Here is a 17,051-nt window from a genome sequence, read left to right on the forward strand (position 1 = left end):
AGTCAGCAGTGTGCTGCCAGTCCGGGAGTTGGAAAGCCACTCGAACAAAAGTCTGCAGTCATTTTTTTGTATTATCATTTCTCATCAAACATTCCACCCACGGTTGATTGCAATGTGGCTGTTGTACCTTTTGGCAGTAGCTGGTGAGTACTTTTCAATAGAATTACTACTGCTAATGCATGCGGATACTCATTTATTTTTTTCTATGACAATTTCTGTGATTCATACTTGCCACTTGTCTGTTCTCCCACTTTCCCCCCCTCAAGCCTACGTCCAAGCCCACAAGCAGTTGTTGCCGGGTTCCTGCAACTTCGAGGCCAACACCTGCGGTTACATTTCTGATGCAGACTTTGGTAGCTGGACCCTACATAAAGATGGTAAGAAATTTTTCATTTTTTGTCAGTTTTAGACATTTCAAAAAGCAGCGACCTTTGGCATTCTGGATGTTCCATCTGTTCTTCCACGCTTTTAAATGCGGGTGATAGGATCCACATCTGTTCTCCATTGACGCCAACATCCTTGAACATCTGGCAAGAACACATTTAGGCATACTCACTGGGTCGGCTCTGCAGTCCGTAAACGAGAGGGGAGCTGTGAACAATCACTTTGTGGCGTTTCAGTTTATTTTGAATCATCAAAGCTAGCTGTGGGATGAGAAGGTTACTCTGCAGCAGGAACAGAGTTTTGGTGACCTGGATGATATTCTCATTAAGTGTTCGGAGAATTGTATTGCCTAGATCAGGGGTTAGCAAACTAAGGCCTATGAGCTGTATATGCCAAGGTTTATTCATCCAGCCGAACGAAATGAGAAAAAAACTATATGACGGTATAAAAGATCACTGTTCAGGGATCTCTTAACCACTAGGGTTGTCACATCCTGGAGTGTTTCTTGGCAAAGGACAGCCTGGCGGCACCCATCCTTCTCCAGCCCTTTTTTTGGATATGAGTGTGTTCACCAACATGAAACAGATGTTTCCATGGTTACCTGGAGCAGGAAAAGCCACTTGATCTGACTCTGATACAGCACCTTTATCATCTGGTAGCCATTGATTTTGAGTGTCAAGCGCCATCCTGCCCTTCAGAAATAAGCCTTACTTTAGCATTAACAGGTAGCTAGGTAGACAAAACGGATACTAGATCCTAAATCACTGGGGAAAACGACTTTTAGAATCACATCGTACAATACTCATTGCATCACTTGTAGCTTTTATATTTTTGTTGAAAAACAAAGGTTGTGGCCATGACGTTAAATCCTTTGCTTTGATGACATATCAAAAGAGCTTAGTCTGGTAAAGGACTTTGCGTTTCATTTATTTTTGTATTAATATTCATTTTTTTAATGTATTTACATTCACTTTAAAAATTGATTAAAAAAATGAAATAATTCCTTTAAAAAAATAAAAAGGATTTATATTTCAAATAAAAATGTGTTGTTTTTGTGGGGTCACTCTTGTCCCAGTGTTCCTTTACATTTGTTTCTTTTTTATTGTGTATTTATTTTACTTATAAGATATGTATCAAGTGTCATGTTATCAGATTTAGTACTTAAAAGGAATGCATGTTATGTTACTTTTCTTCCATCTTGAGTGTTTCACAACAAATGCGACAAAATAAATCCTTTTAAAAACAAATATAAAATGATATATGACATTTAGTATACAAAAATGCATCTGAAAAAAATGGAAATAAGTACATTTTTGAATTTCATTTTTTATTTCTTCTGCCAAATTGTTTACCCATAGCGGAATGAGACTTTAAAAGCTTTAGGTTTAATTGAAAATGGAACCTAACGTCTAAAAAATGTTTGTAATTCGCTTCAATTTCTAGAGTCTCACGAGAAAAAACACTTCTTGCACACTATGGACTAAAAATAGTGTTTTAAGACATGATAACAAGTTGAAATTAGAGATAAAAGAAGTGAAAAAGTTATTTAAAGTAGATGTTTAAAACTCGTCTGACGTAAGGACCCACAATCCCACCCTAATTACAAGCTGTGATCCCAATCAAGAAAAGATTTCCACTTCTCAAATGTATTGAATGTAATGAACTCACCCGGCATGGTGCAAAAGCACATGCAGAAGAACAGATTAGTACAATTGAATGGTGGTCCTTTATTAGAGCAGGCTTTGGTACACGGAGATGAAAGCAGCAAGGCATCAGCATCCAGAACACCAGAGGATAACAAACATTACCCAATAGACAGAAGGTTTGGTGATCCAGTAAATTTGAGCTGAAGAGTTCACGGTACAATAGTTTATCAGGTAGTACTCGTAGTACAGGAGTCCAGGCAGGGGATTGTTAGAGAAAGAACTGGCAACTAGCATTCACTCAAATTTGTTACCGCCCGTTATTGTAGTGGGTTTAATTGTAGTTACTGGTAATCTAGCAGTTGCCAGTTTGAATCCCAATTAGGAAATTATAATTTATTCACGTTAAAGTACCTAATTTCCATTTACACTTGATTTCATTTTTTGGGGTTGAAATTTAAGGTAATTGACAAGATAGATAAAACAACAACCAATCTTAACCATTGCCTTCCAGTTATAAAAGTATTTACCCTTTCCCAAGTGCCAACTTGAAAAAATAACAGTTAACTAGAGCGTAAACTCATTTTTCATTTGCAGGCCGCTTCATTGCAGTAGATGCTGCTTTGAACGATCATCTTGACGTTGACGCACGTGCGGACACAGCAGGGATCTTGTTGAGTCCGGTTCTAGAACTGAATGACTGGAGCTGCCTGCGGTTGGTTTACCAAATCAGTGGCACTGGAAGCTTGCAAGTCTCGCAACGCACGGAAGGTCGGGGCTTTGACAGGCCGCTGTGGAGCAGCCAAACGGCTTCGGACAGTTGGGTCATTGCCAGTATGGACCTGGCCAACAGCACAGAGACTGCTCGGGTAAAATACGCACTTACATTGTCTTTGAATGTTGCATCTTGGAACCAGTGTTGGGCATGTTACCTTTAAAACAGTAAAAAGTTACAGTTACTAGTTACTTCATTTAAAAAATAACTATGTTAACCCCCAGATTACTGACACCAATAAGTAGCACGTTACTCTTAAGGTAACTAGTTACGAATTACCGTATATACTCTCATAGAACCTGACCCCCTGAAACTGCTTTAAAATAGCCACATAACAAATGAAAATAGAAGAAAACATGTACGTCAACCTTTGGAAACGGTGAACCCTTTCTTTCTTGGCCTGTGCAATCTCGAGAGCTTGCAAACAAACACTTAGCCAAGGGACCCCACATCCTCTTTGTCTTTCAGCCTTAAACCGTTGAAAGATCTTTCTCCATTTCTGAGTAGTCCAAGAAATGTTTCTTCTTCAGGCAGTGTATTTCAAAAGTAATTTTACAAATAAATGACGATTATTCGGCACACTTATCCTGTAAATTGCTTGCTCGGGTTTGCCCAATTTGTTTCTCGTTAGGTTGTTGTTCCTGTATGAGCCACGCCCCCCTCGCCACCGCTGCCTACCAATCGTTACTGGTGACACTCAACTAAATATGCGCATATAAGCTGGAATACTGATTTCAGTATTTTGTGTTAAAGTTGTAAATTAAGCTTAGATGTGAGTATATATATATATATATGGTAGGGAGAATATCTACCTGAGGAGAAATTTAAAGACCTCATACTCTGTGCTTGAGACAAATCATATTGTATTTTGTAGGTAAATGTAAACCACTTTAAGATATCATTTCTACTGGATCGATGGATGGATGTGACAATGTGAAGCAAAAGAACGCAACAAGCAGACGACCTTTCTTAGCTACCTACCTATCGTATGTGTCTGTGGTCTCTGTGTTCTCTGTGGTCTCTGTGTTCTCTCTGTCCGTCTGTCTGTCTGTCCATCCGTCCGTCCGTCCATCCGTCCGTCTGTCTGTCTAATGTACCTACCTCTCCATTATATTTCCAGTAAATGATTAATCCTGCATTTCTAAAACAAAAATACTTTTTTCACCATAAGTGCCTCAGATGTACTATGATTAAAGGAAAGATAAGTGGGAGTAAACGTCTTATTCGAACAACTGTGGGGTCAATGGAGTGTTGTTTTTTTGTTGTATTTGATGAAGTACAATCACATTTTGCAATTCTCTCAGCTATCTATTGCCCAACCCTTTGAGTCCAAACATCTGTATCGGTGAATGGAAGGCAAAAGTAGGTCGCGATAATAATGCACTGATTGATACAAAGAGTGTAGTCAAGTCATCTAAACATTGTGTGGGAACAGTTGAGCAAATGTTTATGTTGAATTCAGAACTCTGACAAGGTCACAACCTATATTGAGCCATGTCTGCTGTATCCGTGTGCGACCCTGAGAATATAAAAAGATTTTCCACCAGATCTAGGGTGAAGTCTTATGAGGAGCAGTGTTGGGCATGTTAATGAAAATTCAGTATTGTGATTTTAAGACTATAAACCGCAACTTTTGTCACCAATTTTCAATCCCGCGGCTTGCATTCTTTCACTCGCCAAGGGCGCTTGAACAGAAAAGCTAAGAGTAAGACGGGTTGCGTTTTACAAAGTTTAACATATGGTTACACTTACACGCTTTGTACATATATAAATTAACATAAACTGACCCTGATCGTAGAAAAAGAAAAGCATGTGATGCACCTTTCAAGTAAAAAACAACAGAGTTGGCCAATAAAGAAGGGAAAAGGGACGCTACATGTAAATTTAGAATCAATGAATTGAAGGTGAAACATTAGAAACAGCAGTAGGAAGAACTGGAGAAATGTAAAAAGCCCCCCAAAACCAGAAATTACGGTAATTAGTTTCAATTACTAATTACTTAACATAAAAGGTAACTCGATCCCAGACGGTAAGACTATTAATACTATCAAGTATCCACATCATAAAAGAAATTGAATAAAATGTGTTTACAACCTGCAAAAATAGGGTTAGAAATAAAAAGAGAAACATTTGCACCAATTTTAACATATATTTTGTTATTACTTTTGCCTCATTGATTTCATGTGGGTTTGTTGTTCCTGTCTAAGGCATCCCTACACGCTGCTTCCATTCGCTACTGGTGACACACAACCAAATATGCGCATATAAGCTGACCCAATGATTTTAGTGTTTTATTTTATACTTGTGAATCTGTTTTAAAAGTGAGTATATATACTAGGGAGAATATCTGCATGAGAGAAATTCAGGTTCTCGTATTCTGTGCTTGAGACAGCCCCAACTTGTCTGTATTCGGTTGTATTTTGTAGGTACAGTATATGTGAACATACCCACCCATTGTTAATGGCACAGTTTTACATGTGTCACTTTGAATAATGCAGAATTATTCAGTTGTCGGAAATATGTTGCAATTTATTACCTGTGTTTGATGAGTGACGCTGTAACACTCCATGTAGTATTGACAGCTGAGTTACTTATTTCTGTTAGTATCGCGTTACGGGCCTCGTCACCAAAAAAAGTAATTGCGTTCCTTTGTAACGCGTTAGAGCAGCACAGCAGTGCAGTGGTCAGTGCGTCCACGGCACAGTTTTGAGGTCAGAGGTTCAAATGCAGCCTTCCTGTGTGAGTTTGCATGTTCTCCCCCTGCTTGTATGGGTCTCCTCCCACATTCCAAAGACATGCATGTCAGGTCAAATGGCTGGTCCAAATTGTCCCTAGGTGTGAATAAGCGAGTGAGTTTTCCGTCTCTGTGTGCCCTGCGACTGGCTGGAAACCAGTTGAGGGTGCCCCCTGCCCACTGCCTGAAGATAGCTGGGCAGTGCAGATAATGGATGGCTGTAACTCATAGTCCCAACACTGGACACAACTGGGAGTTTTATAGGATGCTATCCTTTTTTAAATATGAATGGCAGCTAGCTTGACAGCAAGTTTGACAGCACAGGAACTAGTTTTCTGTCTTGGTCTACTATTTGTAATCAAGGACAGGTAAGTACTGATACTATGTATTATACCTGTGCCATAACCAGTCTTTTTTAAGATCAGTTCAGGCCCACCACAGGTTTTCATCCGGCTCGCGAGACAACACTAAGAGAAGCACAAGAAAAAAAAGGAGTTTAAATATGTCCAGTTGCTGTCACCAAAGCCACGCGCCACTCTCATAGCAACTGTCTCTCTGTCTCTCTCCCTGCCTTGCTCTCTCTCTCTTTGTATCTCTTTGTATCTTTCTTTGTTTCTTTCTCTCTCTTTCGTTCTCTCACTCTATTTCACTCTTTTTTCTTCCTCTTTCTCTCTCTTTCACTCTCTTTTCTGCTTTCTTTCTCTCTCTAATCTAGTATTATGTCCCATGTGGCCCCTGAGCTAAATGTAGTTTGACATCCCTGATATAGGTACTCACGAAGGTTGTAGTCATTAATAAGGATCTAAAAACAAAGGGATAAGTTTGTTCTATTTTCAAAATTGAACACCTACAAAGAAAATGTCATAGCATGGCAGTTTATTATTTTAACTATTATTGCGCTCTGTTGTTTGTTGTTTTAAATATTACATCAATGTACATATCTGCCAAACGCTTTGGTCTTCTTTCATTTTTCCACACCCTTTTGGGCAGATCTGATTTTGAAACCTAGGAGATGTAAAATAAAGGAGAGCCTTGAAAACAGGTTGGAATTCCTTGTCTGAAGGCTTCGCTCTCTGTCATCTTTCAAGTTTAAAATCCATTGATATCTCCTCCCCTTACTTTGAGTGTCTACTTAAGTTTAAACATTTCAGTTACCAACAAACATTTTCCCAACATGTGCTGTGCGTTAGGTGCTTATCGAAGGGATACCCGGACAGTCGGCTGGGAGCAGCGTCTCTGTTTTCGAGATCCACATTAGCCCCGGATACTGCTTGGGTGGGTGATGTCACACTTTTGCTCGCACGCCATCACGCGCAGTCCCTCAATCGAATAGGAACTTTTCCAATGTGTTGCACATACGACTTGACCTGCACATTTCCTTTTGGAGTACAACCTTAATAAAGATGACAGGTGTCGTGTTTCCTTGCATATGGTTCCGCTCAGCCCTCAGCTGGCTCTCATTTACAAGACTTTCGAACAGATCGTATAACAAACAGAAATGTAGTATTTTTGTAGTCCCTAACCCAGGCATGTCAAAGTCAGACCCGGGGGTCAGTCACGGCCCGTGATCACATTTTTACTGGCCCACGTCCTCAGTCATAAAACTGATTATTTGTGGACCTCCAATAATATCCACCGGAGTATAAAATAAATTTGTACCAGAAAAAAAATCACAATTTCACCAGATGATGGCAGTCGCCCTTAGGCCACATTGCCCTTGGCTTTCTTTGAGAATTTTAGCCCACCCCATGTCCAGCATGGCGACTGTAAATAAAAAAGGAAAGTTGACTGTTAGGGCCGCCGCTTCCAGGACAAGTGGAAATTGGAGTATATTTCACCCAAAACAGAAACAACCACATCTGCCCAAATCTGCCAAGAGACTGTGCTTGTTTTTAAAAAATATAATATCAAGAGGCACTACTAGACAAACCATGCTGACTACAAATAGCTGACTAGAAAAGTAACGCTGTGAAAAGGTGAAGCAACTGGAAGCTGTTTTAATGGCACAGCAGTGCTTTTTCACAAGACCCTGCAAGCCAATTGAAAATGCTACAAAGGCGTGCCATAAGGTTGCGACACTGATCGCCAATCACTGCAAACCTTTCGCGGAGGGTGAATTTGTTAAAGACTGTTCAAAGAATGCCAGGCAGAATAGTTGCCCCTCAAACATTTTCAGCTTACTAAATCAGGCCCGCTTTCTAAAAAACGTAGACACCCCTGCCTTAACCGAACAGTCACAAAGATCTCCTCTTTACCAGTGTTGAACGCCTTACTGAAAATGAGTAATTAGTTACAGTAACTAGGTACTTCATTTAAAAAAGAATTCAATTGCCCTCAGGTTACTGACACCAAAAAGTTGCATGTTATTCTGAAAGTAACTGTTTAGTTACAAAGTAACCTCTAGTTTTTTGCTTGAAAGCCAACCCCCCTAAAACTGCTTTAAGAGTCACATAAAAAAAGAAATAGAAGAAAAGATGTAACCTAACTTGTGGAAGCATTGAACTGTCAGTATTACTTGGCAATCTTGAGAGCTTGCAAACTAACACTTAGCCGAGACACTCCGTATACATTTTGACTTTTGTCTTCAAACCACTCGAATATTTTAAAATTTAATTTTTTATCTCTGGGTAGTGTCCAAAATGTTTTTTTCTCCAGGCATATGGTGTATGTCAAAAAATAATTTTCCAAATAAAAAGACCAAAACCAAGCAGATCTCTGGAAAAAAAATGTGTTGTTTGCAAACGAACCGGCTAATTAGACCGGTTTGTTAGCGAACAACACATCACAAGTTCAGATGGAGTAAAGTGTAAACTGCACGATCCTCCACTGAGACAGACAGGCAGATGCGTACTTTGAGCAGGTTTAAGTAACGGCTTCGATGAAGCCTAATGAAGTGGAGTTAAGACTACAGTTTGTTCTTCACAAATCTCATCAACTAAAATATATAGTGATTTAAAAATACTTTCAGAAGTACAAAATGTCCCAAAACTTTCTCAAGTAAATGAAACAGAGTAAACTTAACGCGTTACTACCCACTCCCAACACTGCCTTTTACTCCCTATCTTGCATATAGATTGCGACTTTGAGGAGTCCCACCTGTGCGGGTACAACAACCAATGGAACGCCAACGTGAACTGGTTTGTGGGTGGCGGTGGTGGAGGTCAACTTTTTCACAATAACCTGCCAAACGATCACACGCTCAACAACAAGACAGGTCAGTGATGATCCATGGCTCAGCATCAGTGTTGTGCACAAATTGACACCCCATTTGGGTCATTTTGGTCATGTTTGGGTCATTAGATGACCAGAATTTGTCATTTATGTAAGGATACTGATCAGTATTTTCTCACGGCAGTTCGAAAAAAGATATAACCAATACAATATATTTTCTATTTTGCTGTGCCTCACCTGTCATCATGGAAATATGAAAAAAAAAAAAGGAATGGTGATATTTATTCAGTGTTAAAGTTCTTTTTCATTTAATGCCACGATTTAGGGGTTTTCTTTTTAAGAATCGCTAAATTTTCACTTGATATTATAACTATTATTAATGCAATTAGTATGTAATGTACTAACGTGCTGAGTGTTTGCAGCTCCAGAGTGAGGCATGCATTTCTCTTGTCTCATGGCAGAGTGAGATAGTTAGACCGATGATTCTGATTTGGTGGAGCACCTGAGCATTTCCCCCCAAAATGTCCACACACACCACTTCTCAAGACCTAAAATTGTTTTCTTCAATACCTGCTGCATCTTTCCTACAAGTTGTTCCAATGAAAGCAGTTTTGCGTTTTATGATTTCCTTTTCAGATAAACCCTCTGTGACTATAAATTTGAAATGTTCAGTGATCCCAGTTTTTTATTCTCCAGTCAGATGAAGGTTCTTTATATGGAAAACTTGATGGCGCACCAACTGGCCATCTTGGCTACATGCTAGGAAAATTGTGTCTGGAGCCCTTAATGTGAACGTTGAAAAACCCACTCAGAACGGAAACTGCAATGATTCATTGATTATATAATTACAAAATGTATGTGTAATGTGCAAAATAATTAGTTTTTTTCTGGACCTTTCCAGGACACATGTGTTGGTTCTGTTTTTTTCTTTCCCGGTGCCAGTCTAGGTCATGGTTGGATTTTATATTCTTTAGTATTCCCTTAGACCAGGGGTGGCAAACACGTGGCTCTAAATGTTGGACCAGAGCTCCCTGCAAATATCCCAGAGTAAAGTAGTAAGGAATTTGAGTCACTGATAAAAATTAACTCCAAGACCATGTTTTTATCTGGGGTTACGGAATCAGAAATCTTAGACGTGGTTAACAACCGTAAAAACGAAACGTCTATGGATTGTTTTGACATCGATATGGCACTTGTTAAGCATATTATAAATAGCATTGTGAAACCATTGACCTTCATTAACCATTAACCAGCTCGGTAGCCTAGATGGTAGGGCACCCGCTCCGAGACTGGGAGGTCGATGGTTCAAGCCTCGGCCGAGTCATACCTAAGACTTACAACATTGGTACTCATTGCCTCCCTGCTTGGCGCTCGGGTTGGAAATGGGGGGATAGGTCACCTAATGACTAAAAATGGCTGCGCCCTGTTTGGCTGCGGCTGCATCTGCCTGTACAGTTTAACTGGTCAGGTGTATCGACATTTCGTTCTGTGTGCATGGTTACATAGAACGACAATAAAGGTAAATTCTATTCTATTCTATTCATATATAATCTATCATTTCTAACAAGCAAAATTCCAAATCAAATGAAAATAGCAAAAGTTATACCAATATACAAAAATGGAAACAAGCACATTTTTACAAATTATAGTATACCTGCTTCTTCAGTTCTCTAAAATATTAGAGAAATTTTACAATGATAGACTAGATCAATTGGTAGATAAACATAAATCGATTAATGAAAGTCAATATGGTTTTAGAGCAAACAGATCAGCAACAATGGCTATTATTGCTGCAGTAGAAGAAATCACCCATAGCACAGAAAAAAGAGATACGCATTCGGGTTATTCATTGACTTAAAAAAAGCATTTGATACCATTAATCATAGTATACTATTAAAAAAACTAGAAAGATATGGCATCAGGGGAGTGGCTTTGCAATGGATTCAAAGTTATTTAACGGGGAGGAAGCAATATGTAAAAATGGGAGAGTTGTCATCTGAATACTTGGACATCTGTTGTGGAGTACCACAGGGTTCTATCCTGGGTCCAAAGTTATTTAATTTATATATCAACGATATTTTCAATGTTTCAAAACTATTGAAAATAGTAATATTTGCAGACAACACTAACATTTTCTTTTCAAATGATAACTATATTGATTTGGTAACCTGTATTAATCGTGAAGTAATTAACCTAAAAGTATGGATGTATATAAATAAATTATCTTTAAATTTACATAAAACCAAAGTAATATTCTTTGGTAATCGCAAGGCAAATCAAGATTCAGAAGTAAAAATGGATGGTGCTGCAATAGAAGCTGCATCAGAAATTATGTTTTTAGGGGTTATAATAGACAATAAATTAAGCTGGAAAAGACACATCAGACACATACAAACTAAAGTATCTAAAAGCATTTAAATAATTAATAAAGCCAAATTCATTTTAATCTATAATGCATTGTATTTATTATATTGTTTTCTAGTTCTGCCATACTTAACATATTGTTAAGTCTGGGGCAATACAAAAGTTCACTACAGCCCCTTTTTATCCTCCAAAAACGTGCAATTAGAAATATACACAGGGTAGGATATCGAGATCATACTAATATTTTATTCCTGCAGTCCAAACTATTAAAATTGGATGATTTAGTAAAGTTTTTCACTGCACAACTGCTTTTTAAGGTCAACAAAAACTTAGTGCCAGAAAACATCCATAAATTATTCATTCGAAAAGAAGGAAATTATAACTTAAGGGGCGGTAGTGAATTCATGATCCCAAAGGTGAGAACCACCAGGAGAAATATGTGTGTGTCTGTGTGTGGAGTCAAGCTCTGGAACGGTTTGCAAGACAAGATCAAACGATGTCCATCTAGTCACTTGTTCAAATTTAAATACAAAAAAACATTCCTGGCAGAATACAGGGATGAAGAAAATTGGGTATGAGTGATACGAGTGCGTCTAGAACTATGATTAACTTTGTGTTATTGTTGCTGTCGTTATACAATAACTGTTATTATTAATAGTATTACAATTGTTGTTATATAATTGGTGTGTTTAATAGGGAAGTTAAAGGGGTAGGGAATATAAGCATTTGCCTTTGACTACCCCTTTACAAACATATTATGTAATATTATTTTGTTGTTGAGTTATTATTTTTGTTCTGTTTTTATTTTACTGTTCAAATAAAGTTTTCATTCATTCATTCATTCATCTTTGGCAGCCTTGCTAAAAGGGATCTTCGACACCAAAATGTGTCTATCGCAAACATCGAGTTAAAAGTATTTTCCTTGACTCACAGTTGTTTTCCTTTCTGGCCTATATTTCACAGTACTAAACAAATCTTTTAGGGTTTAGAGCAACAAAGAATAGACTCCAGTTCTCTCGAATCTGTATAACATACAAAGAATGTTCATGATTTATTATTAAGTACAGACTAAGCCTATTATTTAAAATTGTGTCCCAAACTTAATTCACTTTTGATTAATTTAGTTCTGCTTTGGATAATAAATGTGCCTGATGTGGATGTAGCAGCTATATGACACAACAGTCCAATTTAAATAATTGTTTTGAATAAAATTCAATTTTAAATCTCTATACACGTTTATTAAGTAAAACATTTTCCTTAGGTCATTTCATGTATGTGGACTCGGTCTACTCCAAAACGTTTAAAGAAGTGGCTAAGCTGGTGTCTCCTATGACAACGGTGCCCATTTCCGGCTGCCTGACGTTCCACTACCAGCGCAGCGACCAGGGTGGAAACCTTTTCTCTGTCTACGCCCGAGACCAGCTAGGCCAGTACCAGGAACTGTGGAGGGCCGAGTCTGGGACATCCGGGGACTGGACTGAAGGGGGCAATGGAGAGTGGACGCTGGCGCAGGTGGACTTGAAAGCTCCGTACTCTGTGCAGGTCAGAATCGAGGGATACATTTTCTGTATCTCTCGTTGTTTTTTTGCTTCTGCCAATAATTTCTGGTGTGCTGTGTGGCATAGAAATTTTACCAATGATGATCAGACTCCCCTGCTAAAATAGACTCTGTTGGAGATACAGACTTGTAATTTCTAGAGTAACCTTCTGTGGCATCAATAAGTCAGCACAGTGAATTTGGGGTCATTTGGAGTTTTTATTCAGGAGTTAGCAGGGGGGGGATTTGGGCAGGCAAAACAACAAAAAAGCCTGCCCAAATCCTCCCCCCCTGCTAAAAGAGACTCTGTTGGAGATACAGACTTGTAACCTCTAGAGTAACCTTCTGTGGCATCAATAAGTCAGCACAGTGAATTTGAAAACTTTCAGACATTTCTCATAATAAAACTATTATTATTTTTAATAGTAGTAATAAAAACGAACTAGATTGGTCGAACACCTATTCAGTAACACATCAGAAAGTGGAGGTATTCCTCTGTAGTTGGATTCCAAAACCAAAAAACATAATAAGGTTTAAAGCGTGTCTTACTTTGCAAACAGTATAGGCAGGGAAGTCCGATTTTAAATGAAAAAAAAACAATTTGCTTACACCGCGGGATCCAAAGCAACCAGGGTTTCATTCACATTAAAAAAAGACATTACATAAGGCTATTATAATACATCAAATAAAGGCTATTTGTGTACAATTAGTTGTGATCGCGGAAATCATAGCGTACATTGACGTTGGTGACTTTTTCATCCGCGTTAACAAACGCATTTTGTAGAATACGATCGCACTTTATTGTTTAAATAAACGCTTTATATAGACTAAGATCTTCCAATTGTTATAATTAGCTCGCTTTATTGTTTTAATACGCGTTTTATATAGAATACGATCGCTTTTGTTGGAAGCGCAGCAGAATGCGCGTTCACGCGAGGGGGGGAGGATTTTGCATAGGAGTCGGATTTGGGCACAACACGCAGCACGCCACTTCCACTAGCCAGTGTAGCAATGTCATCTTCCAGATTCAAAATGCGAGTTTTATTTTTGTCAAGACGATATTGCAAAGCACTAAGTTTTTCCAGTTCTGTTATGTCTGTTTTTATTGACGACACGTCGTCCACTACTTTGGTCAAGGTGGCGCTCATTCTTAAGATTTGCGTGAGGAGCTCCCGCCTTTTTTGCTCTAACGTTTACACTCGTAGCGATATCATGGTTAGCTTCCATGATGGCTGTGGTTTTCAAACAAGTTTGAATTGTTCGTTTGCCTTGTTCCATTGCTCGTTTTCACCACAGGGTCCAACTTTCAATTTGCCAAAGAGATGAACGTTTGAGTTGATTTTTCAAGGCTTGAATTTTGAAGACTTAGGACTGAAGCAAGGTTATTGTGCTGTACAGGGAAAATTGGAATTAACTTGATTTGAGGGGCCTAGCCAAGGCAAACCTAAATTTTCATAATTTATTTTTGAGGATTTTTTGTGAAGGGAGGAAGACGTTTTTTTAAAAAAATTCCACCCGTAACTGTTATTAGATTAGGATTTGCGCAATGCATTCTGCCCGCCTTTTGCACAACGCAGCCCGGGACGGGCCAAGCGCGGGATGCATTGCGCAAAGGGGGGGACAAAATCCACCTCGCAAATCCTCTACAAAGAAAGATAATCAAAGAACTATGGCAGACACACGCTACGCGCGTTGGCGAGAGCTGCGTTGCGCGAAACAAAATGGGGTCAAAATCAACCGCGCAGATCTTTCACAGAGAAATATACACTAAAAACAATAGGGGATCCGTGCCAAGCGTGGGGGAAATAGTCAGCAAGAGCAGCCCAGCCCGACTTGAACCTGAAGTAATGATTGACATTGAGTTCGGGCTGGGATTTAATATCTTAACGCTTGTGTTTTGCCATCTCCCAGGTTCCACACAAGTGACACCAACATTATAGTTTTTACGATATTCAAATATACAGTGTAGGGGAAAAATGATAAACATACAATCAATGTTTGATTTGTTCCTCTAAAAATATTGATAGAAAAGTTACCAGATAATAAATAGAATACTGTACTAACAAAAACTTCAATCCTTAAGAATAAACCTCAAAACGTGCATATAATAATTTTACAAAACGACAGTATGACAAAAAGTCAACTAACAGATACAGAGAAACACTTCCCAACCGAGTCAAGCATGACTGGGTGGTTGCTCTAAAAATCATTGGTTGCTCTAAAAATCATTGGCTGCTCTATGCCCAGTCTGGAGGTCATTGGCCGCTTGCGATACATCAGCAGAGCCAACAATATGATAAACTGCTCTTTCTCCAGCCCCCACACTGACCTACTTTCCTCTGGCAGATTCTATAGGTCCCTTAAAACAAGCACTCAGTTTATTCCACAGGGCCATCACCACCCTAAACAAGAATAAAAGACAGTAAAAAGTTATATATATATTTGCCTTCATTTGGAAAAATTAGTTTTCATAACTGATTTATCAAAATATTTTGGAAATACTGTATGTTAATGCTAAATTTAATTTCAATATGTTTTCATAGCACTATTTCTTTGATGCACTTACTGTAGAATTTAGGCCAGTCTCCAAGCACTGATGCCTTGTAAATATCTTTGCCTATTTATCCGAACATTTTTATCTTTTTTTCCTCTTTTAAGTCTTTATTACATGATTATCCTGGGTTGCCACGCCCAATCTTGTTGTAAACGATGTTCACTAAGTCGCTATCAATGACAATAAAGACATTTCTAATTCTTCAGGTGGTTTTCGAGGTCGCCTTCAATAGCCCGCGAGGAGGTCACGTTGCAGTCGATGACATTTCATTCTCACCTGAGTTCTGCAGTTTAGACACAGGTGAGCCACACGACGTTTAAATCACTCAGTAATATGTGTTGAAAGGTAATCCTATTTTGTATCTTGTAAAATATTAATATTTAACAATACAACAACTTAAGAATAAAAATAATGTGTAGAGAAAGTCACGTGAAGCTGATTCTCCTTTCACTCTCATATCTTCAATCGGAACTGAAAAACCACCTTTTCAGACTTGCTTACTCATCATAAACTGCTCCACACGACCCCTTTCCCATTTTTTACTATACTGTGGTTTCATTTTTGAGATAATTGCCTGTTTTTGTTTCTGCTTTTTATTTATATTAATGTTTTTATTCTGTATACAGCGACCTTGGGTGTCCTGAAATGTGCTTCAAAAGGACATGTATTATCACTATTTTATTATTATAATTATTGTAGTAAGACGTTCCCTTGCTCCATTTCTCACAGAGCCAACTTTTGACGCCTCCATTGCAAACTGTGACTTCGAGTCTGATTTGTGCCAGTACACGCAAGACCAAGCAAAGGGATCCCTGTGGAGAAGAGTGTCTGTAAAACCAAATCTATTTAGAAATGGCGACCACACATCAGGAGCAGGTGGGATAAAAGAGCATGTATGGATTTTTAATCTATCTCAGCTTTATATAATGTGATACTGATAAGCTTGAAATTCAGTAGACACTCAAAATAACCAGATAAGACAAGCTTGTAAGGAGAACCGAAGAGGACTGTACAAAACCACTCAAAATTCGAAAAATTCCACTGTCAACATATACAGTGAAGAGGTGACTCCAAGATGCTGGCCTTTAAGGAAGAGTGTCAAAAACCATTTACAGCTAAAATATTCATTTAATGTGGTATTTATATATGTGGTGTATTTGTGATTAGTTTCATATTATCTTCATTGAAAAAACATTGCTTTACCTTTAAAAATATTCACATTTCCAGGCGAATGGACATGTTTCTAGTGACACATTTCATTATTCAGATACAATCCAAATAACAACTTTTTCATGTAATGGATTTTCTTCACGTATATAATAGTTTTTATTCTCAAAGGGACATTTTTGCTGGCTCACTCCCAGCTGAGCACCCAGTCCAGTTACATGAACCGCCTCGTCAGTCCAACGCTTGCCGCAAACATGAAATACTGCCTACGATTTTACTTCTCTTTGCGTGGTGAGTGGTGACGAGTCGACATGTTGGAAACTTGAAAAAAATGCAAGTGACTCACCAACTAAGGAAAACCACAGGATTCAACCAGACGGACCAAGCCCTCACCGTGTATCTGCAACAGGGGAGCAGCCAGGAGAAGATCTGGACTCAGAGCGAGAAGTCCAGAGGAATCTGGATCGCAGCGGACGTGACCTTCCAGACGTTGCAGCCTGCCAAGGTCAGGAGAAAAGGAGATGGAGTTTTTTCTGTGAGGGGAGGTGTCGTCATTCAGGTTAGTGTGAATGGAAGAGGTTCATTAAAGGTTTTGCTGTTCAGGTGGTTTTTGTCAGCACCTGCAGAAGTCTGTGGGATTGCGGCTCCGTAGCTCTCGATGACATCACTATGAGTCTGGGAGACTGCGAGTTGGCCACAGGTAAAAAACAAAACCAAGCCAG

General features: G+C 38.8%; 1 protein-coding gene across 3 annotated transcripts in view; it reads left to right on the plus strand.

The window, feature by feature from the left end:
* The window catches only part of LOC148351044 (MAM domain-containing protein 2-like), a 23,259-nt gene continuing 6,208 nt past the window's right edge, over window positions 1-17,051 (plus strand). Inside the window, exons 1-11 of one of the 3 annotated variants that reach the window (XM_088356008.1) lie at window positions 1-143; window positions 267-377; window positions 2,625-2,896; window positions 6,727-6,811; window positions 8,610-8,750; window positions 12,333-12,613; window positions 15,369-15,462; window positions 15,892-16,038; window positions 16,501-16,620; window positions 16,695-16,888; window positions 16,933-17,029. In XM_088356008.1, coding sequence (XP_088212134.1) covers window positions 113-143; window positions 267-377; window positions 2,625-2,896; window positions 6,727-6,811; window positions 8,610-8,750; window positions 12,333-12,613; window positions 15,369-15,462; window positions 15,892-16,038; window positions 16,501-16,620; window positions 16,695-16,888; window positions 16,933-17,029 — 1,573 coding nt within the window. In that variant the 5' untranslated portion in view covers window positions 1-112. Of the gene's footprint in view, window positions 144-205; window positions 378-2,624; window positions 2,897-6,726; window positions 6,812-8,609; window positions 8,751-12,332; window positions 12,614-15,368; window positions 15,463-15,891; window positions 16,039-16,500; window positions 16,621-16,694; window positions 16,889-16,932; window positions 17,030-17,051 lie in introns of those variants that run through there. The other 2 variants (XM_088356011.1, XM_088356009.1) reach the window with 2 other exon arrangements.

This window comes from Urocampus carinirostris, chromosome 16 (genome assembly GCF_059441175.1).
Source record: "Urocampus carinirostris isolate Australia breed hairy pipefish chromosome 16, RoL_Ucar_1.0, whole genome shotgun sequence".
Classification (NCBI taxonomy): domain Eukaryota; kingdom Metazoa; phylum Chordata; class Actinopteri; order Syngnathiformes; family Syngnathidae; genus Urocampus; species Urocampus carinirostris.